We start from the raw sequence: 26,633 nt of genomic DNA, 5'->3' as shown, positions 1-26,633 counted from the left end.
AGGAAAGGATCACCTATTAATTTATTTGGCTAAATTATTTCTTCAAAAATTAAAAAGTCACATCCTTCTTTTAGACATTTGCCATCAATAATCATCAGAACTTTAATTTATTTGAATTTATTAAACCAATTAATTAAGCAGTGTCCAAAGTCACCGATATTTTTAGGGCGATATCTATAAAAAAAATATCGGCTAAAAGTAGCCGATATATATCGATATATATCGGCTACCCGATATATCGCCGAATATCGCATATCCCTATTCCGTTATACAATATTGTAAATGCGGCTAAAATCTAAATGCGCTTTCCCGCGGTACTCGGTAGTCTTGACAAACTCCGTGCCAAATGGAGACTCACTTTCAATAAAAAAAAAAAATTCCGTGTTACATTAACTAAGTGTATTTTTTTTGAGAGAGATTGTGTGTTTAATTATTAAATAATAAATAAGTTATAATAATTATTAATAAACAAAAATAAAAAATAAACAAGTGAGAGGATATAATAATATAAAATTAATTATTTGTGTGATAAATAAGACTTGTATTGTTAAGAGGAACCTTTGGACATATTGCTGCCATAAGTGAGTACAATTGTTAACAGAAAATATATTTTATAATATTTAATTAAAGCGTAGATTAATTTATACTCAAATTTAAAAAATTTCGTAATCATAATAAAGCCATATTCAGTGTATAATTTTTACGCCAATATAACCTAAATTCACATTTTAATTGTAAATTATCAACATTAATTTACAATTTATTTTTCATAAATAATATAAATTTCTAACAACAATTAAGCATTCAACCATCTTTGTTTATTTTTATACAAAATTGATATATTTATTTATATATTTTCATTAATTTAGTTATTGTTTAAACAATTTTTATGTATTTTTTTTTTTTGGTTGTGTTCAATGCGTACATAGCTGCCATATTGTCTCTCACCAGCCAATATCATCCACCCTGACAAATTTATTTTTTAATCTATAATCTACAACAATTTAACAACAAAAAAATAAATAAACAAACATTGTTGACACTTTTTCTACAATTAACTCGCGCATCTCATTCGAAATCGAAAATTTTTTCGAGTATTTTTTTTTTTTCATTTGTTTTATTATTATTATGATTTTTTTTTTGCAGCTTCGTATTCAAAATGGAGATTTATGAGAAAATAGTGTTTTTTTTTTTTTGTTCTTTTCAAGTTTTTTATATATATATTTAGCGCGTGTGTAATGTGAGTCGATTGTTGCTCTACAACGATGCCTTAGTGGTCCAATAATGGTAACCCAAGTAATTTAACACACAACTCTTTATTTTTTTTTTTTTTGATTATTGCAAATTTTTTTTACAAAATATAAACTGGTTTTTCTATGATTCTATTGTTCTATGTCAGTGGTAATCATGACGTTCATTATTGTCGAAATATTAACAACAATAGTAATCGAAAAATATTTATTTTTCTACTGAGAAATTGTCTTTCACGAGGTTCACACGATTAACTTTTTTATTTATTTTTTTTTGATCTATGAAATTTATCCATTATCCACTCTTTTTTTGTTAAATATAATTTTGTTTATCCTAGTAAATAGTACCAAATATTATTTCGACAATAAAATGACTGTTTCTCTAGTAAAAAAAAATGTATCAAGTTTCTCGAACAAGAGTAAATAATAAAATGAGATTAAATCAGCCAAACATTTATTTATAATAAATATTATTGGAAAATTAAATACATATTTAATAAAAGTAAATACATGCAGTAGACTCAAAGTATATCGAGTGGGAGTGTCTCTGGAATGTGGTCACACTGCCTTCGTTTGCTTTCTTTTGCCTGTTGATCGTTAAATAAATTTATTTTTTTTTAATCACCTTATATTTTCATTAAATAATTTTTACCAAATTTACGCAGTTTAATATATCTTTTTTATTTACAATGCATGATATTTATCGAATTAAAATTATTTAATAAATAATTAATTGTTAATGGCAAAAAAAAAATGTCGAAAAAAAATATAGAAACACGTGCTACATGTCCTCAAATTCGAAAGGCAGGTCGCACGCGTTTGGCATTTTAAATTAATATGACAAATTAATGTCTCTAAATTTTGCTTTAATATTTATTTATTTATTTAATTATTTATTTATTCATAGACAATAACAGTTATCAAAAAATATATTTGCAAAACTAGGTATTACACTTATTCAGTAGCCAGAATTTAACTAGCTTCCTATTTTTTTTTCTACTCCTAGTACAGTACTAGCTGTACAACATGTTATTTTACGGTTTTGTTATGCTCGATATGATCTTTTGCAATTTAGCCTATTTTTTTTTCGTCTGCCTTTCACACCACTGTGTTATATCTATCTTTTTTGTAAACTTTTTATCCGTATTCTGAATTTTACATTGTATTAATTTGCACAGTTAATACTGTAATGCCCTGAATCACATGTGTATATTTTTCAATTAAATTAAATAATATATATTATTTATTTTATGATAATAATGATACATTATTTATCAGCTAATTTCCATAGATATATTTTTTTCTCTGTAAATTTCTCTAGCGTTTCTCAACAAAGAATTGTTTTTTTTTTTTTTCACACACAGGGGGGTAGTTTAAAGACACTGTCAATAATTTTAATATAAATTTAATATTTCCAACATAAATACATTTAATTTTTTTATAAAATAATGATAATAATAATACATATCGTCACTGGGATAAAATAGCCAAAGGGGAGAAGGTCGACCTTGCCCCGCAACTCGATGCCTGAATGCTGCTTGTTGCCAAGCTACGTACTATAATATATACATGTTTAAAAATTGCAAATATATATATACCAATACACATTTATAAAATCGCATGTACAACAACCGAATGATAAATTCAATTAATTCATATATCCACAAAAGATTTTTTATTCAACTTTGAGTGTTTATTTATGATTTTTTTTTGTCTTTTATTTTTAACCCTCTTGTCATCAACAACATCAACATCAACACTTGTTTATTCATTACTTTTTTTAAATTAATTTATTTCAATTGAATTTTTACACCTCTCTCTTGATTAACTTGATATTTTCATGATAAATATTATATTAATTAGAGTGTTAATGCACAATCAAATAGTCAACTTGACTCTCCCCCATTTTATCAATTTTAATTAAATATTAACACAATTGTCCTCGTTTATCAATTTAGTCTATTTTTTTTTACTTCTCGTTGTTATGATTCAAGAATTTAATAATTTTATAGACCATCAATTATTGCGTAATACATGTGGTCAAATTTTTTCATCATCAAGTCCAACAAAAACAAGTGGAGAAAAAAAAACATTAACAGTTATTTTTTTTTTCTATGTAGAAATATTTAACATTATGTCAATTAAATAATACCCCTATGTTGTTTTTTAAAAAATGCATTATACAGGTATTATGATACATCACATAATTGTGATATATATTTTTTTACACATGCATAATGTTATTTTTATTATAAAAATAAAATCCACGTGATGCATTCATTCGACAAAATAAAAATATACTCTTTGAGTGTGTGTGTATGACGAAATATTGTTATGAATGTGGGAAGAATGGCATAAACATTGAAAATGGAATTTATCTAAGAGACACAAGATGATCATCATGATGATGTTGATGTTGATGATGATGTGCTTGGTTGATTTGCAAAATAATGCGTCACAATCGACATATCAAGCTCGCCAAGGAAAGATGCGCGCGCTTTTAATAATTTATTTTTTATTAATTAAAACCAAAATTTACCATTTAAAATATCAAAAAAATTAAGATAAACAATCCATCATATTTAATTATCATCTAAAATTATTTGGCAATAACAAAAAAATGATGAACAAATTGTTTTTAAAAAAATAAAAAAAAAATACACATGGCTGCTAAATTAAGAATGCACGTAATTGTTATATTATTATTACGCTTGGGAACAATAAAAAAATAATGCGAAGAAAAAAAAAAATAAACAGAATAGCAAGTACGTATTTATCAGTTGTATATACGTACTAAATATAATAGTAAAATATGTATGGTATAGAAGGGAAGACGCGCGCTAAAGGGAACAGCTCTAAAACTCAGTTGACTATTACTACAATGTTGGTATAATATAGATAGATATATATATAATACATATATACTATGTACTATATATATATAGAAACTTGGTCTAAGCCATCTTGACTTTTCTGATGCATAGATCCACTTTTGCACTTGCTAGCTATCAGAGGTACTCTTCAGGTATCCATCAGGTATCATTGTACATCTATAACGTGATTTAAAATATTTAAAATTTATAAATTTTGATATATTGTTTATTATTATATTGACACTTGTATATGTATGCACAATTGCACATAGTGTACATCCTGACAGATCAATAATATTCGATACTATACCCTGTGTGTTTTCAGCAAACCTCCCAACATGTTCTCTCAATGTCACGTCGTTTCGACACAAAAGAATCGAAATATTTACTAGAAAAATGTATTTTTGTATTAATTTTATTAATGAAAATAATTGATTTATGTTTATTAATTATTTAGCTGTTTTTATTTATATGAAAATTTAAAAAAAAAACAAAATTATTCTGACACCTTTGATTGTGTTTCATATGCATAATGATTAATTTATAATTTGCAAAGTTTTCAAGGACAATTTGTTTTGTTGTTTTTGTAATAAATAATGACATGGTATTATAAAAAAAAAAGATCGATTTAATTATTTGTTTAGCTGGGTTTAGATTAATTATTAATTTTTTATTTTTGCATTAGGAAATGCAATTTTAAATTGTGTAGGATATTTATTTATTTTGCATTTTGTTTGGTCAAGAATAGGATGTAATTTTGAATAGATAAAAAAAATTGTTTTTTTAGTTCTAAGCTTGTTTTTTTTTTTTTTTTTTCTAAAGACCAACATTATCAGCTAATTGTTTTTCATTTTTTTTAATTTCTATATTTTGCCCTGACCTTCTCACGAAATTAACTATATAAACAAAGTAAAATTTAAACAATGATATTTAAACAACAAATAATAATTAAATTTTATATTTTTATTTTGACCTAATGCCATTAATTTATAAGAAAAATAAACAACCTTAATTATACAACCTTAACTCAACAAAATAAACACGATATATTTGCAAAATTTAATTTTTCAAAGTTGGTAATACTACACGTTACCCACGTGTAATCATTGACCCATCCCTGTTTTGTTTAATTCGAAAAACAAACATACAACATACCTTAATAAAAACAAGATTAATTTAGAAAAATTTCATATAAAAAATACTGCCAACCAAATAGAATAAATACAACAAAAAAAAAAAAAAGAAAGATAGCAAAATAAAAATTACAATGTTATATTTAATTAAAAATATTAAAAGTAATTATGCTCCAAATAATTGTTAACAACAAACATAAATTTATATATTGTATTATGAAAATTATATAGATAGTACATAGATAAAAAAGAGAGAGAGAGAGAGATAGAAATAATAAATAAAAAATAAGAAAGAGTCATGGTACTGAATCTGGGGTTTTATCGAATTTATGCGATGAACGTCGAGAATTGCCGAATGTGTCAGGTAAAGAGAGAAAAAAAAAAAAAAAAAAAATACGTGAAAACCAGTGTCATTATTATTGTTAAATATATGTCGCTGATTGGTCGCAGCAACTTGCCAGATTCGTTTTAGCCACGTATAAAACCGAGATGATACGACTGGTGGCCGGTAATGACGTCATGAAATTTACCGTCGTGAATGAAATGGCAGCACAATCTGTTCTTTGCTCCAAAACGTGGCTTCTCATTTTATCTCAGTCTTACTCTATTTGGCTATCTCTATCTTTATTATTTTTTTTTCTATAAATTACCTCTTGGTTTTATATGCCAACTTGATTGTTCTCTCTCTCTTTCTCTCCCGTCAATTTTAAAATTTCTCCCACTTCCAAGTGTATTTCCATCAACAACAATCAACAACGGCAACTACTAATACCACTACCACCACCACTACTACTACTATAATATAAACCAACACAATTTAACAAAAGTATGCACGTACGGGAGAAGGAACGCTCGTGAGAATAGCCACGACATTAGAGCGCGACCAGCGAGTAATACGCTTTGGTATTCCGCGCTAGCAAAATAGCTCTGTGCGGATTGTGTGTGTGCGTGCTTTTTATTCTTTCAGGACCCAAATTTGTAAGTTTAATAATAATTAAATTATAATCCAAAAAAAAAAAATTAATTTTTATTTTGTTTTTATTGTTAAATAATAGTGAGGTTTTATGTAATAATTTTATACAATTATTATTAAGTGGTGGTGTTTGTTGAAACAGTGGATAATTCATGTCGGATTTACTGAGTTATTTTGTGCAGTGTTGTACAGTGTTGTACAGTGTTGCTCCGAAAAAAAAAACTCTACTCACTATTTTTTTTAAAAAAATATTTTTTTCATTGACTTTCTCTTGAATGTTGTTTATTATTTTTTTTTAATAACAATTATATATTTTTTTTTTTACGTAATTATGTTTTTACATTGATAGCAAGTTATCTGATACTTTTATTTATTTTTTTTTTTTTTTTGACTTGGTTTTATTATTATTTTTTTTTTTTTTGATGTATAAATAAGATTAGAATATTTATTATAAAATATACAACAATGTATGCACGCCACGCAAGCATTTGCGACGTTTTATTCTGTGATATAATAGTCTTCTCTCTCTTTCTTTTTTTTTTTTTTTTTTTTTACTGGCTCATTAGTTGATACCTCTTTTGCAACTCACTTTACCTCGGAATTGCTGGCTGACCTTTCGAAAATCACAAATACAACGAATGGAGCGAGTAAATTACCGGACAAGACGGTCAAGAGATAAAATAAAATTAAAAATGGCGGGGGATAAAGAGAATTTCTTGGGGAAAAAAAAGGCAACATTGCAGATTTATTTTTATTTTTTTTAATCTTGGTCCACATATTATAAAATAGTAAATAATATATTAAATAAATTTTTTTTTTATTTTGTTTTTCACTAAATAGGCAATGCTCCAAATTTTATTTGAGTAAAAAAATAAATAAATAAATATCCCCAGAATAATTCATATTACTGTTTCGAATTTTTTTATTTTACTTTATTTTTTCACAAGAAAAAAAAGAAAAAAATCAATACAACAAATGCATTTTATTTTTGTCAGTTTTTCTCTTTAAATATCTCAAATGATTGTCAATTTATTGTCAAATTTAATAATATAATAAAATCATGACAATTTGTAAATTTTATATTTTATTATTTTAATATGTAGACGCCTCGAATGATTTTGTTATCTTATCTTGTGACAGACTGAAAATTATCAGAGTATATTTCCCTCTTCCCCTTGACACTTGTTCATCAAACAACCATTAAATTTTTATAAATATTTTATACTCGAATTGTTGTTTAAACAAGAGAGAGAGAAAGACAGCAAATTTGTGTGTTATTTAAAAAATAATAATAATAGTTTGTTGTTGTTTTTATATTTGCATAGATTGGCATGGAGCTAGGAGCGCACTGATAGTGATAATCTATGAGATCTGGGTTTCTATGCATTGCCTGCCAAAGAACAACTGAGCCCAATGTTTCCCCACAATAATAGTTCACATGAGATTTCTATCGAAACAAATGCCTTCGTACAAAATTCCAAGGCAAGTATTGCATTAAATTAATTGATTTATATTTATTTATTTGAAATAATTATTGTTGATTTTTTTTTTTGTTATTTAGTGGGATGTAGTATTAGAGGAAAGTAGTCTGAGTGGGGCGCGGGAAGAGAAACGACCTGAGCATGCTAGACACTGTGATAACGAATTCATAAACAGCAGCAGCAGCATGATGGCAGCACTTACCAGCCACCCCAAAGCTATCGCCACCAATGACTTCTTAACCGTCCTGCCACACCAATTTGGTAAGTCATCAAAAGCATAAAATTATCATTCTAAATAAATAAATTATTCATAATTTTGTAAATTTTCTCTTGAAGAAAATAATTAAAGTAAATTGGTCAAATTAGATTTTTGTAATGTTATTTTAGGTGAGCTTAGCTTTGCCAATGGTGGTGAGGCATGCCAATCAATGGCTACAGTAATCACAAATAAAAAAAATAATAATTCAACAAATCACCTTCAAATTAATGATAATAATATTGATATAAAATTAAAATTAAATAATCACAATAATGCAGAACATAATCATCACAAGTACAGAAAACAAAACACATCAGACTCACTTGATCAGCAATTAAACAGCTTTGCTGATAAGTACAAGTCTACGTGTAAGCTGTTAAGTGATAATAAGAATAGCTTTAGTTATCTAAGCATTAGGGTACTAAATCTAAGTGTACGTAATTATGACATGATAAATGATATGCAAATTTCAATCGTTGGAAAATATAGCCTAGTTAGGATACTCAAGTCTGAAACAACCCATCGATTGTTTATGTATTTCAATAATCTTGTCAATGATAATTGTTACATCTATCAAAATAATAACAACAACAACAAAAAATACTACAACAACAACAACAACAACAACTATAAAGTTAAGGCTAATATTAATATAATAAGTAATAATAAAAATAATTATAATAAATCAAAGTCTGTGATATTGCTCAGCTCAACCAAGTCTGTTGACAATTATATGATTGTTTATGACAATGGTTATGCTGACGTTGACGATGTTGAAGTACCAGTTTATTTTCTCGAATATAAATTTGACGCGATGATAAATTTTTCGACAATGATTCTCAACAAAAACAACGATAATAATAAATTACTATTACAACAAACATTTAAATTACTCGTGTCAAATTTAAATAATAATAATAATAATGTTAATGATAATATTAATAATAATATTAAAATGATGATTATGGCATATCTCAAAGCCAGTTATTATTCTTCCAATACGCTTATTATCGTTAAAAATAACGAATTCACCGACCACACTTTGCAATCTATCATTGATAATCTCACTCAAGTCCGAGCATTGTCTCCAATAATTATTTCTCAATTTATTCAATCGCACGTCACCGTAGGCAAGTTGACGCAACGCATATGTGTTCCATTATTGATTAATAAAATTAATAAGGCTTATAATAATTATAAAAATAAAGAGTGTAATATTGTTGTTGATGGTGTTGATGATGATGATGATGATGATAATGTCGCTGTGTGCTACAAGACTAGTTATTTAATGACTAATAATAATAGTAATGGTATTAGTTGTACCGAAGCAACAATATTCACTGTTGGTGCTCTTTCATTTCAGGATAATGATGATGATGATAATAATAATAAGTATCAAATATCAAATAAAATTGATATTGATAAATGTAACAATATTGTTAAGTCTCTATCTAAGTCTAAAATAAGTGATAAGTCTAGCAATAAGTCTGAAACGTCTCATTATGCTCGACTTGACGATAACAACAACAACAACAACAACATAAACAACAATAATAATAATGACATTGTAAAATATGTCAGGTCGAACGTCAACATTCCTATACTGACTACCTGCGAGCCTACGATGACGCTTAAAAGCCAATCAGCTACCGTCACATCCCAACCAACAAGCGTACCTGTTTCTCGTTATCTTATCGAGATGAATAATAATGTCAACAATATTAATATTATGACAAATAATAAATCATCATCAATTAATATCAAAAACAACAACAACAACAACAACAATAATTTTAATAATAATTTTAATAATAATAATGATGAAAAAATAATAAATACAACTGATGCATTGACAGCAAGTCAAAATTGGACAAGACTGATTGCATATGTTCGTAAACTTATTTTTTCTTATCAACAAGAATATAAAAATAATAATGAAAAAATATATATAAACCAACGCAATGAAATCAAAGAAATTCTTAATAATTTATTTGGTTCAAATGACAATACATCAAAATTGTCAAATAATGATACTCAATCATCGAAAATTTACAATACAATAAATGATTATAAAAAAAGATGGGGAATACCATTGATATTATCACTTGTTGGAGGTGGTGAAGGTTCATTAAATACAAGTGGTGGTAGTACAAATTGGGGTACAACACCAACAACAACAACACCAACAACTCCAAATAATAATAATAATAATGCAAATCAATCTGGTTGGGGTAGTACACCTGGTAATCCATCACAATCATCAACAAATTGGACAACAAATAATGTTAATCGTCCATTAAGTGGTAATCAAAATCCAATTCAAGGTACAACTGTTAATCCAATACAAGGTACAACTGGTACTGTTAATAAAGTTATAAGTACTGGTCAACCAACAAATCAACCAGTTGTAACACAAACAACAAATCCAACTCAAACAACAAATCAAAATCAAAGCAGTTCATGGCCACAAGGAAAACCAAATAATCCAATTCAGGGACAAAATTTACCTACTGGTCCAAATAATAATAGTAATAATAATAATAATAATGGTAATAATAATGGTAATGGTAATAATGGTGGACAAATACCAGCAGCTATTACAAGTAATAATAATAATAATAATAATACAGTTCAAAGTCCAACTGGTCCTGCTGTTGGTGTTGGTGTTAGTAATATAAGTAATGTTGGTGGCGGTGGTGGTACTAGTAGTAGTGGTGTTGGTGGAGGAGGAGGAGGAGGAAGTAGTGGTAGTAGTAGTGGTAGTGGAAGTGGTAGTGTAACTGGTAGCTCAAATGCTCAACCTGCTACAAATACTGTTAGTGTTAGTAGTCCAACAAGCAGTAATCCATCAACAAAACAACAACTTGAACAATTAAGTACAATGAAAGAAGCTTTATTTAGTACAGAAGGATGGGGTTGTCAATTTGTTAATCAAGATACAAATTGGGATGTACCACAATCACCTGAACCACCAGTTGCTAAAGATGGTACACCAATGTGGAAACCACCAGTTAATAATGGTACTGATTTATGGGAAGCAAATTTACGTAATGGTGGACAACCACCACCACAACAACAAGCTAAAACACCATGGGGTCATACACCATCAACAAATATTGGTGGTACATGGGGTGAAGATGATGAATCAGCTGATTCATCAAATATGTGGAGTGGTGCACCAGCACCAGGACAACAAAATGCAACAGCACAATGGCCAGGTACAACTGGTTCACAAACAACATCAAATTGGGGTGATCCAAGAATTGATCCACGTGATCCACGTGATTTAAGAACAGTTGATCCACGTGAAATGCGTGATCCACGTGATCATCGTATGTCAATGGATCCAAGAGAACATTTACGTACAATGGATCCAATGGTACGTGATCCAAGAATGAATGATATGCGTGGTGATCCAAGAGGTATTTCTGGTAGATTAAATGGTGCAAGTGCTGATGCTATGTGGGGACAACCACCTGGTCCACCACAACATCATCAAATGGGTGGACATCAACATCCATCTGGACCACCAACAAATAAAATGTTAAATCCATCAAGTATGAGTCAATGGGGTGGACAACCACCAAAAGAAATTAAACCATCTGGTTGGGAAGAACCATCACCACCAACACAACGACGTAATGTACCAAATTATGATGATGGTACAAGTCTTTGGGGTAATCCAGCTGTAAATCAACGTGGTAATGGTGATGGTCGTGGTAATGGTAATGGTAATGGTAGTATTGGTGGTGTTGGTGGTGGAGTTGGTGGAGTTGGTAGTGGTATTGGTGGTAATAGCAATGGTGCTGGTGTAGGACTTGGTAATTCTGGTGTTGGTAGTGTAGGAGTTGGTAATCCAATGGCTAGTAATAAAGTATCACACTGGAAAGATTTACCAACACCAAATTTGGGACGTGGTAATATGCAATGTCCACCTGGAATGCCACATAATCGAATGCCTGGTAGTGGAGGAGGTAATGGTGGACAACCAGGAATGAAACCAGATGTTGGAGGACCAATGTGGGGACATCCTGGTGGTCCAGGTGGTCCTGGTGGTAGAAATGGTTCATGGGGAGATGGACCACATGATACAACTAATTGGGATGAACCAAAAACACCAACATCATGGAATGAGCCACAATTAAATCCAACAAATTGGAATGGTCCATCAGTACCAAAAGCTAAAACTCCAATGGGACCTGGTGGTAATTGGGGTGAACCTGATATGGAACCAACACCAAGCTGGGCACATTCTGTTAAGCCTACATTAACTAAAGAAATTATTTGGAACAGCAGAGAGTTCCGTTATCTCTGCGATTTGGGTTACAAGGTAAGAAAAAAATTAATTTTCTTGATTTTTATTTAATTTAAAACATTAAATTAAATAAAACAATTAATTATTATTTTATTTCAAAAAAAAAAATAGAAAGAAGATGTTGAAACAGCTTTGAGAAGTCGTGAAATGAATAGAGATGAAGCACAAGAACTTTTAGGACAAGTACGTTCATTAGATCAATGGCGTCGTCATGATGGACCATCAAATTATGATCCAAATAATCAATCATCAATGTCATCAGCATATCCAAAATTCAGTCATGTTGCACAACAAATATTTCCACCGGTAAGTTTATTTAATTTGTTGTCATCATCAATTAATCATGACAATTATAATATATCATTCAACTATAAACAATTACAAATTATTATATTTCCTGGTTTCGGACTTGAGTGCGGAGCATACTATGTTTGCTCATTTCTTCTACTTTATTTTCACTATCTGTTAATTGGTTTTATTTTTTTTCATTTTTTATTTTAAATGGATAATACTGGAATTGAAATATTTAACAAAAAATATCTAATGGGGTTGTGTGTGTGTGTTAAGTTTAAATATTATATATATTTTTTTAAATTTTTTGTTTGGATTTAAACAAATTAAATTACTAATTAACTCATAATGACATCATTGGATTGGTTTATAGTCTCATAGTGAGGGTGATTTTACAGATTATTTGTGTAAATCAATCAATACAGTCAAATAAATTGAATACAGTTTATTTTTTTTTATAAAAATACTTTGTGATGATAAAATTATTAATTTGACTGTATTCTTTGTGAAAATATACATGTTAACAAAAAAAAAAAAAAAAGAAAAAATTAAATAATAATAAGAGATAAAAGGAAAAGAAAAATGGCATGTGGCCTTGGAGATTCGGGCATTCGGGTACAACAGTGTTGATATGTAATACAGGGAGAATGCCTCGCTGTGCGGCCTAGTGGAACAGCAACTGGAGGCGTTAGTGCTTCAGTAGCTAGTGCCAGTCTATTGAAACTTCAACAGCAACAACAACAACAACAGCAGCAACAGCAACAACAGCAGCAGCATCAACAACAACAGCAACAGCAACAACAGAATGCAGTTCAATTGCAACAGCATCAACAACAATCAAATGCCAATCCATCTCAGCCACCCTTTAACCAGGTGAATAACCTGACATGATCAACACACAACACATCAAGCAACTTATTAATGTCGTCTTATTATTTAGATATCCTCTTTGTTAGCACAATGGATATTAGAAAATTCAAGATTTATATTTTAATGCTTGCTTTAATTTTTTTGCTTATATTTCTTATTTATTATTTTAATTTTTTCTTTTATCATCTAATTATACTTGTTGTTTTTTTATTTTTCAGCTGCATGTTAATTTTAATTTTTTTTTTTTCAATGCATCATCTGCTTAAGCTTTTATGTGCTTGCCTGCTTTTTTTTTTATTTTTTATTTTTGGTCAATCGCATGTAGTGTAAGCCCTAATAAACAAAAAAGAAAATAACAACTAGACATATTAAAGAAGACATTGAATAATAAACTAATATGAAAATAAAATTATTCTAGGCATCGAGAACACCACAAAATCCACCAAGCACTCAACAACTTCGTATGCTTGTACAACAAATTCAACTGGCTGTTCAAGAAGGTTATCTTAATCAACAAATATTGAATCAACCATTGGCACCACCAACACTTATATTATTGAATCAATTGTTGCAACAAATTAAAGTTTTACAACAACTTCATCAACAACATTCAGTACAAAGTACACTTAAAGTTAATAGTCAAACTGTTTTACAAATAAGTGTACAAATAACAAAAACCAAACAGCAAATTTCAAATTTACAAAATCAAATTGCTATACAACAAGCTACATTTATGAAACAGCAACAACAACAACAGCAACAACAGCAGCAACAACAACATCCAGCTCAATCACAGTCTGATTATTATAAACCATCAGTACATGATCCAATGTCAGTATTACAAAATAGTTTTAGTGATTTGGGAATGAATAAAGAACAACCATTGAGCCAACAAGGATCAAGACTCAATCAATGGAAATTACCATCACTTGATAAAGACATTGATATAACTGGTAATGAATTTTCACGTGCACCTGGTACAACAAGTAAACCACTACAAGCACCACATACACATGGTAGTCCAAATATGAATCCTCTATTAGGACAAGGTGATAGTACATGGTCAACAAGACTCGGTGATTCTGGTTGGCCTGATGCTGTTAATAATGATGCAACTGATGGAAAAGATTGGCAACCAGGTAGTGCAGCATTTAATGATCTTGTGCCTGAATTTGAACCAGGAAAACCATGGAAGGTAATTATTCAATATTATATTCAATCATAATTCATATATTTAATATATGTTTTTTATTATTATTTAATTAAGATGAAGAGTATTGAAGATGATCCAAGTATAACACCTGGTTCTGTGGTAAGATCACTTTCATTAGCTGCCATCAAAGATGCTGATGCAATATTTTCATCAAGTTCAAAAACTTCACCTCCACCACAGGCACAAAATGTTGATACATCAATTCCTAGTCTTAGTAATTCTACATGGACTTTTAATCCACCTCCAACAGCAACAACACCAAGTGCATTTGGCAGGTTAGTTAATTTGAATAATTTTCATAATTATTAAACAATTTTTATATATAATTATTAATAATTAATATATTATTATTATTATTATTTTATAGCTCTAAAAATACATGGACAGATTCTGCACCACCACCAACAGCTGTAACATCAGAATTATGGGGTGTACCAATGAATAAAGCTCGTCAAGGACCACCACCTGGTCTTGTTGGTAAAGGAGTTAGTGGTGGTAATGGTGGAGGTGGTGGTGGTGGCGGTGGTGGTAATGCAAGTAATGGCTGGACTGGATTAGGTGGTGTTAGTCGATCATCAAGTTCATGGGGACTTCAATCAGGTGTTGGTAGTGTTGGCGGTGGTAATGGTGGTAATGGAGGAAATGGTGGATGGCTTGTTTCTGGTACTTGGTTGTTATTAAAAAATTTAACACCACAAATTGATGGATCAACATTAAAAACATTATGTATGCAACATGGTCCTGTTCAAGATTTTCGTTTGTACCTGAATCACGGAATTGCTCTTACAAAATACTCAACACGTGACGAAGCAAGCAAGGTAAATAATTAAATATATATTATTTTTTTTCTATTTGTAAATTAATATTGATTACTAATTAAATTATGTTTTTTACTATTTTTTTTTTTTTTGTTTAATTATTAGGCTCAAGGAGCTCTTAATAATTGTGTTCTTGGCAATACAACAATATTTGCTGAATCACCAGTTGACAATGAAGTACATACATTGTTACAACAGCTAAGCCAAGGTAGTGCACAGCATCAACAAGGTGGTGGATCTGGTGGTTCTGGATGGGGTATGAGACCAACAAATAAAGCTGGTCCACCATCTGATACATGGGGTGGCAGCTCAAGTCAATTGTGGGGTGCCTCACCAGTTACAAATTCTCTATGGAGTAATTCTGGTCTTGATGGTAGTGATACACAAAGAACTACACCAAGTTCTCTCAACTCGTACTTGCCCGGAGACCTTCTGGGAGGTGAGTCGATGTAGAGAGCGATTGAGAAAACGCTCGATTACAACGCACGTCACAAATAAGACACTTATGGTTTTTTTAAAATGATAAAAAACAAGTTAATAATAAATTAAAACCATCAAATTGAACATAATATTTTAACGAAATTGTTCAAGCTTGTCAATGCCAATTGCTTGCTTCGTCCTGAGCCTGTTTTTTTTTAATTTTTTTTTTTTAATTTATTTTGTATTATTACAATCATCTTGAAGTTTATTTATATATAAATGATGATGAGAAGAAGATAAAAAAAAAAATATTTTAAAATGTTGACTTAGCAGTGTCAAAGGCATATTCACATTCAACATGGTGACACGACATCCCGAATAGACACAAGAAAAATAAAATGTTTATTGAGTCTTCTCGAAATGTCAATTACGTAATATTTCTTATTAAAATGCAATTATCGAAATGAGTTACTTAAACAAAAAATAAATAATAATAATAATAAAATCAGAATTAAATTATCAAAAAAAAAAAAAAAAAATACAAATAAGATTAGTATTTTAAAAATATAGAAAAAATAAACTCAATTTTTGTGCCCAAGTTCGGTCTATCCGCAAGGTCACAAAGAATGAATTAACAGCCAAACGATCTTACTGCGATAAAAAAAAAAAAAAAATACTAAATTAAATGAATAATAGAAAGAATAAAATTTTTTTTTTTTTTGTTTTATAATTTAAATATTTGATCAATATATTTCGAGGCTCCCTATCACGCTTACACACAAATGGGATGCAACGAAAAATTTTTATTATAAAAAAGAAAAAACGACAGATTTCGTTACAATAAAAAATAAAAAAAATGAACAAAATAATAATTACTTGATTACCTCAAATCTTGAAACTGTCACGCACAAACAAAAAATAAGGAAAAAAAAAATTGTGTGCTAACGCGCGATATAAATGTTTTAAATGAAAATTAATTTTAAATAATTGACAAAAGAAAGTGATGATTATTAAAACGTGTCGTGGGCCCCAAAATACATAAATAAATTAAATTAAAAAAGAAAAAAAACAAGTGAAAAAATAAAAATAAATAACACATTTATTATAAACCGAAGACCAAAGGTCTCTGATCGTGTCGGCGAGTGTTCCATTTTCTGCTGAACAGTTCGAAGACTGCAGTGAGTATCAAACTTAGACTGTACCAATCTAATCAAAATAAAAAAAAAAAAAAATCTTAGAAAAAAGCAAAAAAAAAAAAAAGTAAGCATTGACGTCGCTGCCCGCCGTCCTGCCGAAGGTTATAAGGAGATAATTTAAATATTAAGTATAGAAAATGATAATTAAAATCATGATAAATAAATAATAATTAAAAATAGAAAATTCAGGCTGGCCGGGCAACGACACAACGATACCAAATGTTATCGCAATAACGTAAATTTTATTCTATATTAAATCTAAATGCCACCTGTCGTGCCAATGTCCAGTGTGTCTCTGTACCATTTATTGATGTAGCATTAAAAAAGAAAAACAAGAAAACAAAAAAATACATAAAATAAAAAAAAAACGAAAAAAAAAACATTTAAATAAATTAAGTATAAATTTAAACAAAAAAAAAAAATAACGGTTAGTGAATGGGGAGAACAGGTACTTGTGAGTAAACGAAGAAAATAAAAAAAAAACAAACAAAACAACTTGTAATAATAGTAATAATGATAATAATATTAATAATAAGAGTAATAATAAAAAAAAATAACATTAATAACAATAAATAATAATAATGATAATAATATAAATAAAAAAAAATTAATTAACTGTGACAGGTCGTGAGTATGAAAATGATAGAAAAAATGAAAAAAAAAAAAAAAAAGAAATCACATTTCAATTCGAGTCAAGTTGTGGTGGCATTAAAGTACTGGCCGGTATTAGCGTTATAATGCCTCCTTGTGATACAAATAAACGCGAAACGGCCGAAAAAATATAAACAAAGACAAAAAATTTAAAAAAATAAATTACAATCTTATTTGCGTGTGTGTCAACTCATCATTTGCGAGGGTAATTGAAAATAGTTGATAATTTCAACAACTCGTTGTATAAATGTTACAAAAAAAAAAAAAAAATAATCAATTGTTTGCATAAAATTGATCTTGTCCAACGTCGAAGGTACCTGATCGGACTGAAAACCAAACGACGACAAAATAATCTATTGATTAAAATTTTAATTTTTTTTTTGTTTTTTTTTTTAAATTAATTATTTTTTTTTTTTTGGTTAATTAATTTTTTTTTGTTGTTTTTTTAATTTTAGTTAATTACCGCCTTTTTTTTTTGTTTTTAAAATTTTTCTTATTAGTATTTGTGTCGTAGATATATCATTAATGAGAATTTTTTTTATAATTTTTTTTTTGCACAGTTAAGCTGTTTGGGTGCTATCAACATCTCGTTGCTTGATTGAATATAAATAATAAATTAATTGTCAAATAAACATTTCTAAAAATTCAATGACATAACAATCAATATATTATTGTAATTAAACAAGTTATTTTGAAGTAGTTTTTTTAAAAAAAATGAATAAAATTCACCACCAAAATAGAGATAACAAAAAAATTATCAAAAAAACATTTAAGCGTATCTAATACTGTCTATATAATTATATACACGTTTTTAAATATAAATAAAACAAATTTTTTTAAAAAAAAAATTAATGAGATAAATTTGAAAAATGTATAAATGCGGATACAATAGTAATAGACAATTTAATTTTTAAGAAAGAAAGAAAAACAATTTGACGTTTTTAATATTAAAAAAAAATAAAAAAATAAAAAAAAAAAATAGGCAGCGCTGATAAAATGCCATGAGTCCGCCAATCTTTATACAATCACATTTATATTTTATTTTTACATTGATGCAAATTACACATATACACAATTAATTAAAAAAAAAAAAAAAATCATGTTTTACTTAAGTGATAGTTGCGTGAATGTGTGACTAGAAAAAAAATACAAAATCAATTAATCAACTTCTTTTTTTCTTTTTTCTTTTTGTTGTTATTTTATTATTATTATTATTATTTATTTTTTTAAAAATTATTATTTTTCTTTGAACGATTAACCATAAGACTTGAAAAATATTTGACGATAAGTGTTTTAAAATGATATTTAAGGATTGACATATTTTTTCTCGTTGGTTAGCTAACTGTGGCTATTTCCTCGAGTCATATTATTTATCAATGTACATTATATCATTAAATATATGTTAATGATAGATGAAAAAAAAGTATGCACGAAAAAAGAAAAAAAAAATAATTACAAAAATTACTGTTAAAAAAAGAAAATATAATAATAATAAAAATAAGAAAACTTGTCTGAATAAAATTAGTCAGAATTGTTCCTCGTACTTGGCATTTAAGACTTTCGGCTGTCGTATAAAAAGAATAATAAAAATTGTTTAAATATATCAACAGTTAAATCGCGATATTAATTATTGTGTTCGAATTCAGATTGTGTTAATTTTTTGAAAAAAAATAAACACAATCTGCGTCAGGGTTGATTCAAAGACTGTTGGCAAGGATTAAAAAGTAGCTCTGAATAAGCAAATTAAAACAAAAAAAAAAAAAAACTATTTTAAAAAAAAACCCTCAATATATTTTATTGATTGTTGTTTTTTAATTATTATTATTTTTTTTTTTTCTCTTAATTTATACAAGTATTTAGCCATAATGCGTTGACACATTGTATTTTTTCACAATGGTAAATTATAATATTTGTTGATCGAATCAAAGACGACACATGGTGAATAAAATAAATATAAAAAAAAATAAAAAAAACCTTTCTCAAAATCGTAGAAAGATGTTTGTTGTGATAATAATATTGAATTTAGAAATTTAGGGTCTCTTAAACGAATCAATCGGTATTAAAAAACAAAGCAAAAAAAAAAATTAAAAAACGTGCACTTGGTTGATGGTATGCCTGTGTGTTTGTGTGTAAAGTATGCCAGTCGAAATTATTAAAATAAACATATTAAATATATATATATATATGATTTAATTGAAAATGAGATTGAGGGTTGTGCACATTCGAATAGAAGACCCTTGATGATATTTAAATGATAATTAATACCGTGCTTTTAATCACATAATAAATTTAAAAAAATAATATATAGTCTTATCTTGATATAAAATATATATTTAAACATAAATGTTATAAATATTTATATATTACTTTCAGTATCAATAGGTTGAATAACAATTACATTTTTTTAAATAATATATTAGCCTACATTAGTTTATTGTTTAAAATATATTTAAAATCACTCTGACGATGTTATGGCTATTTAAAAAAACAAGTCTTGATATACCACAGTCGAAAACCAGTGCAAAATATTATATATATATATTTTTTTGTTTATTTTTATTAATTATTTTTTCGTTTTAATTTCAATTCAAATTTTTAATATGAAAATATTGTTTTTTAATTATTACATCAATCATCATTGTCACATGATATATTTCCAAATAGCACGTGCTAATTACGGATAAACTAAAAGATAAATTTAATATTTAAAAAACAAATATGTGACAGTATAATCAATTGTATTTTTTTTCATAATACGTACATCGAAAATCGACAAACATAACTTTTGCTTATTGTCCATTACGCTTATAGGAATCAATGCCATTTTTTTTCTTTTTTTTTTTTTTATTCTGATTCATTTGCTCTCTTTTTCTGTCTTACATACTCTCTCTTTCTCTCTCTTTTTTTTATTTTCAATTTTTTGCATCAAGTATTACACAACATCGGTATTTTATTAGAAAAAAAAAATTCTATTATTGAAAATAATAAAATTGTATAATGTGTAACGTTAGAAAAAATTAAATTTTTAAATAACAACGATGCCTAAAATACACACACACACAATCATGACAAATGAAAAATTTTAATTCGTAAAAAAAATTAAAAAAAGAATAATACTGTAATCTTGTCAAGTTCATCGAAAAATCAAAAAGAAATATTAATAATTTGTCAAGTATAAAAAAAATAAAAGCAAAAGTTGTTGAGTCGATAAAAATAAGGTATTAATATCCTTAATTCAGTCAATGAATTATGGCTAAATTGATTATTTTCTGGTGAAATACAATTAAATTTAAGATATATAATAATTAAATAAAAAAAAAACACCAGCAATGTGATATTCTCGTGTCTTGTCCAACGACAGACGTTGTTCTAAGAATATAATAGTTGTTTCTCAGCATAAAAACACAAAAAAAAAAAACAATTAAAACAACAAAAAAAAATCTAAAAAAAACCTAAATAATAATAGTAATAATAATAATTAAATATTGCACGAGACAAATTGAGTCTCAACGTGAGAATAATGAAACAATAAACTAAGCTATTAATTAAGAAATAAACAAAAAAAAAAAAAAAGATAAAAATACCCCAAATATGATGATAATTGTTAGTATGAAAAAAAAAAAAAAAAAATTGTTATGAATATGTGAAGAATGTGATGTTAAATGAATCTGATAATGAGGAAAATTAGTGTCGCGGCTCAAAGATAAATAATAATGCGCTCCTTTTCCTCTCGAAAAATAATTCGAAATTTTTTTTTCTTTCGTTTTTTTTTTTTTTTGCTTTTTATTATTGTTTATAACACATTTAATTGTTAAATGAGTTTATTATTATTATTATCATTATTATTATTAATTATTATTAATATTATTATCAATATTATTATTTATTATTGTATTATTTCATATAAGTTAATATATATTTTCTTCGTATACAACCGGGTATTTCTTCCGGCGAAATAGCCTTTGATAGTCTGTAGGATCTGATTTTCTATGCCATTTTAGTTTTTAAGCGTGTTTATTATTATTATTATTGATTATTGTTTGTTTTATCTTATGATTGATATCTAGTGTTATTTTTAATGATAATAATGAAAGTATAAAGAAAGATAATTTAAAACAACAATTGAGATTTCATGTCAAGTTGATGACATTTTTTTTTGTTTAAAAAATCGTTTTACACTAGGTAAACGAGTTTTTTTTTTATTTATATATATTCCTTATTGCACAAAAATATTCTTCCTTTATTGTTTTTTTTTTTTTTTTTTTTTAATAATTAAATGAAAATCTGCTCATTAATTTGCATTTGGTCTAGTTAGTATAGTTAAGTTTAATTGACAAAAAAAAAGGGTCGTAATTGGTACACTTGAATTATAATGAATTGAAAATTTTTGTGACATAAGATTATTATTATTATTATAATTATTATTTTATATTTTTTAATATTTACGATGATAATTTAATGAATTTTATATCGTAAAATAATGATTATTATATTAAAAATGAAAATAAAAAAAAAAATGTTTAGTGATGATTGTCAAAGCCGGCCCTCAAGTCACGTACCTGAAATTAGACTGGGCTAGTCGAACTCAATTAATCGAGTAATTGATACATTTATTTATTTAAAAAAAAAAAAAATAAAATGAATAATTATTAAAAACATAAAAAAATAAAAATAAAAAAAAAATAATAAGAGGCACTTTTAGTACCACACGCGGCACACAAATTGCGCTTTGATTATTTAGTTGTTATGTATTTTATTTTTATTATTTTTTCCATTAATTTTTATGATTGATTTTTTAAGTCATTTTGAGGCCCGTGTATCAGTCTGTGATCTCATCATGATGATCAGTTAAATAAAAAATAAATTAATCTAATTTTGAGGTTTTTTTTTTTTTTTTCTTTAGAACAATTCCTCATTAAACTGCACTCATTTCCTTTATAGTCTTTTCATATAAATTAATTATTGTATATTATATGTTTGATTATTATTTTAATATTATTATTATTATTATTGTGAGAAGAATATTCAATCATTGATTATATTTTATATAATGTCCAAGTTAAAAAGCTATTTCAATTATTGTAAAACAGTTTTCGTTTATTTTCTTCATAATAATTGTTTTTAATTATTAACTGTTAAAAAATAATAGAAAATGGAAAAAAAAATATCATTCAATTTATTGTTATTTTATATTATTATTAATCATTTTTATTGTTGTGTCAATAATAGCTTCAGTTATAAATTTATATATACTTTTACAAAAACGAAAAAAAAAAAGAAAAATTGTTTATTGAAAAAAAATATTGTACACAATTATTGGCACTTGTCACGCTTATAGAAAAATAAAATTAATCAAATTAAATAAACGTGACATAATTATAAACATCTATACATATTTTTGGCCAATTAAAAAACATGAAAATTTATAATTAATTAAAATGAAATTGTATGGTTTTTAACCTACCTCAAAGGCTTATATCATTTTATAATTTCGAATAAATTACAAAAAGCTTTTAAGGTACTTTTAAAATAGCAAAATTTAATTTTCAAAATTATTTTTAAATTAGTCATAATAATAATAATATATTTTATGAAAAATGTTTCATGTGAATATGCTTGACTTGTGCCAGAAAATAATAAATTGCGGGCCTTTATTTGGGGTACGACTAGTCGGATCGAAACGGTTGTCACTAAAACTCATAGTACACATCAGAATATAATCAATTTTTGTTTTTCTTATTATTATTATTATTAATTTTTTGTTTTTAATTTCAAAATTAATTTAATAATGTCTTCATAATGACTCTATTCAAATCAAGTATTAGAAGTGTGTTAAACGTAATTATTATCAGTTTTTTTTTTTTTTTTTTTAAGTTTAAAAATTAATATTAGAAAAAAAATAAAGAGAGAGAGAATGAACGAGAGAGAATATTTTGGGTGCTTGCATATTAATTATTAAGGGATTAAGGAACACATAGTCTAAGGGTATTTATATTTATATGATGTGACAATTAATTATAAGACTATATTAAAAAAAATTTATGAATAAAAAAAAAATGAAAAAAAAAATGTTAAAAAAAATTAATAAAAATAAAAAAACAAAAAAAAACAAACAATGTGCATCTTAAATTATAATATTAATTAATTGGTGATTTATTAATTGAATAATAAAATAAATTATTTAATTAATTTTAATTAATAATAACAAAAATGAGATTAATTTTTTTTTCATTTGAAATTATAATGAAAATAAAAAAGACCAAGTGTTCATCCATTGCTAGAATTAATTTAATGATAATAAAAATTTAAAAAAAAATATAAGTATTTATACACAAATAATAAACAACAATGTAATGAAAAAAAATTTTAAAAATTGGCTTTTTTTTATAAATTTAAAAAAATGCCAAACGTTTAATGATAACACATGAATTTTATCCTGATAATTAAAACATTTTGTGTGTGTGTGTTAATCTGTTGAAAATAATTTATTATTATTTTTATTTGTTTTGTTAAAATTAAATATATGTATGTATATTTTGGTGGATATGAGCGATAAGAAAAGTTTGTCCATTCCAGTTGTCGATCCTAAAAAAAATCATGAATAATTATATAATTGAGAAAAAAGAATAATAATTATTTGTCAAATATCTCAAGAATAATTTATCTTAATATTTATTAAAAACAAGTAAACATTATATCAAGTCAAATGTGAGGAAAAAAAAAAAAGAAAATATTAATTTTTCGAGCCGTAAACTCAGTGTTTCGATAGGTGATGGTAAAAAGGCTGCGAGATATTTAAAAATTCAAAATGGTTAATGGTTAATGGCACAGAAATAATATGAAAATGAACTGATAAAAAAAAAATTAATTTTTTTTAAATGCATTGAGAGCATCATCTCATGATCCCTGCTCATTCGAAGCCAAAAAAAAAAAAATGTTTCTTTTTAATTTTCTGAATGTCTATATGGGATCAACTCGACAAAAATTAATGAAAAAAAAATAAAATAAAAATATCATTCTCAACATATTTTTAGAGTATATTCTAATATTGCAATGTTTAAATTTAAAAATAAATTAAATGTTGTTGTCATTGTTTATAAATATATATAATTTATTTTTCATTTTTAATTTAAATTTTTATTAAAATCAGGCCACGTGTATTCGAGCTCCCCTTGCCTGCTTTCAGTGTCAATTGACGTCGAACAATAATACTTAATATCACTGAATTTAATAATAATAATAATAATAATATTTACGTCAAAATTTAATTAAGAAAATTATAAAATAATAATGAGACGAGAAGTGATCTGAATCGCCTGAGATAATTAGGCAGTCGTGTTTAATAATCACGAAATTATCGAATTTTAATTTACATCTAAGTAAACACAGATAAAAATGTATCCTCTAAATTAAATGTGACAACATTTTAAAGCATTAGAGAATCCAACAAGAAAAAATACAAAAAAATTACTATAATATTGTAATAATTATTTTCTGTGTCGTTGATATTACTAAGGCTATAATAACATATAAATTAATTCACTAAAAAAACAATTTAATATTGTCCAAAAAAATAAAAAATGCTACTAAATTTAGCATTAAAATATTTAAAGCTCTTTTAACTACATAATATTAATATTATTTTGTTTTTTATTTTTTTTAAATTATTTTTCATTACGCAACAAATTAATCAATTTTTTTTTTTTTCGATTTATACTTTTCGGCTCTTCCAATTTTTTATTATTATCATTATTATTATTAAAGCACAAAATAATTTAGTTAAAGAGACAAAAGAAAAAATGAAAAAATGAAAAAAAAATTTAAATAATAATACTAATGATAAATTGATAATGGTGAAACCAAATTGCTCCGATATACGCTTAATTGTGTTGCCAATCATATATTATTATATAATCATAGAATTTTGTCATGAAATATTAATATTTGCACGATAATTAATAAAAAAATTTATCTCTTGTTTGTATAGATATTATATATTTCTTCTTTACGCTACAAATTATTATTATTTTTTATTATTTTTTATTATTTTATTATTACGTGTCAAATTAGATTAATTAATATGTAATATTTTAGAATGTGAGATAAATCAATCTATGCTTCATTATGGCACAAATATCTGAATCAAAGATACAAAAAAAAAAAACAAATAGAAATTGTTAAATGTTTGACCAAAAAAAATATGGAAAAAAACACAAAATACAATTGATTAATTAATGTCAGCAGTTGTGTGAATGTGTGTATGTTTGTGTAGCTATTGTGGAAATTATGAAATTTTCCAGACTTGCTCGGGGAGGAAAAATTAGGAGGAATCGTAAAAATAAAATAAATAAATTATATATACGTAAAATTCCATTTTACAGTGCCTAAGTAAAACACGATAGTCTGTAGTTCTTCTAATCAGCGATAATCCAGTTTATGGCTGTTAAAAAAAAATATAATAATTTAATAATATTTAAAATAACAATAGTATCGATATTGAACGACTGCGCAAAGAAAAAAATATTAACAATAAAAATATATTAATAATACAAGTCAAGAGAAATTAACTTCTTCCAAAGGACAGAAGGAAATTAAAATTATTTAAATCATTTTTTTCTCACAATTCTTGAATTAATTATTATCACAAGAAGTCATATGTGTAATTCGTAATGAATGAGTCTAAATAATTTATAAGTTAAAAAATAAATAAAAAGCAAAAAAAAAAAAAAAAAAACATAAAAAGAAAATTATAGAAAAATAAAAAAAAAAAAAATACAAGTGATTATAAATTACATTTAGATTAGTGATATAGATCAACAAGTGACCTTACATAAAGTGTCCCCTATCCAAAATAATAAACCCCTCCAATAAATAGAAAAAAAAAAAAATG

General features: G+C 26.4%; 1 protein-coding gene and 1 long non-coding RNA gene across 7 annotated transcripts; one reads left to right on the top strand and one right to left on the bottom strand.

Annotated features, from left to right (window-relative positions):
* Positions 1–304: 304 nt before the first annotated feature.
* Positions 305–26,631, top strand: LOC122858212 (trinucleotide repeat-containing gene 6C protein-like). Of its 6 annotated transcripts, XM_044160953.1 has the most exons (11): positions 6,098–6,234; positions 7,555–7,711; positions 7,791–7,971; positions 8,077–12,299; positions 12,396–12,590; positions 13,218–13,448; positions 13,864–14,640; positions 14,713–14,757; positions 14,839–14,933; positions 15,026–15,476; positions 15,582–26,631. In XM_044160953.1, exons 2-11 carry the CDS (start codon positions 7,643–7,645, stop codon positions 15,927–15,929), a joined length of 6,615 nt encoding a protein of 2,204 aa, XP_044016888.1. In that variant the 5' UTR covers positions 6,098–6,234; positions 7,555–7,642; the 3' UTR covers positions 15,930–26,631. The 6 variants fall into 6 exon arrangements, with proteins under 6 accessions (XP_044016887.1, XP_044016884.1, XP_044016885.1 ...); XM_044160952.1 differs by lacking the exon at positions 6,098–6,234 and adding an exon at positions 305–581 and having other exon boundaries at positions 8,098–12,299; positions 14,713–14,933; XM_044160949.1 differs by lacking the exon at positions 6,098–6,234 and adding an exon at positions 305–581 and having other exon boundaries at positions 14,713–14,933.
* On the bottom strand, positions 1,157–4,595 carry LOC122858213. Its single transcript, XR_006374286.1, has 2 exons — positions 4,434–4,595; positions 1,157–4,300 (listed from the first exon to the last, which is right to left on the bottom strand). It is a non-coding gene; the product is annotated as an uncharacterized LOC122858213 (long non-coding RNA).
* Positions 26,632–26,633: the final 2 nt, after the last annotated feature.

This window comes from Aphidius gifuensis, linkage group LG5 (assembly GCF_014905175.1).
Source record: "Aphidius gifuensis isolate YNYX2018 linkage group LG5, ASM1490517v1, whole genome shotgun sequence".
Taxonomy (NCBI): Eukaryota; Metazoa; Arthropoda; class Insecta; order Hymenoptera; family Braconidae; genus Aphidius; species Aphidius gifuensis.
This window is presented reverse-complemented; position numbering and strand designations above follow the sequence as displayed.

Coding starts and splice junctions, on each gene's coding strand:
- LOC122858212 (XM_044160949.1), top strand. CDS start 7,643: ATGTTTCCCCACAATAATAGTTCACATGAGATTTCTATCGAAACAAAT. Junction 12,591..13,217: donor CACAACAAATATTTCCACCG/GTAAGTTTATTT, acceptor TATGTAATACAG/GGAGAATGCCTCGCTGTGCG. Junction 14,641..14,712: donor AACCAGGAAAACCATGGAAG/GTAATTATTCAA, acceptor TATTTAATTAAG/ATGAAGAGTATTGAAGATGA.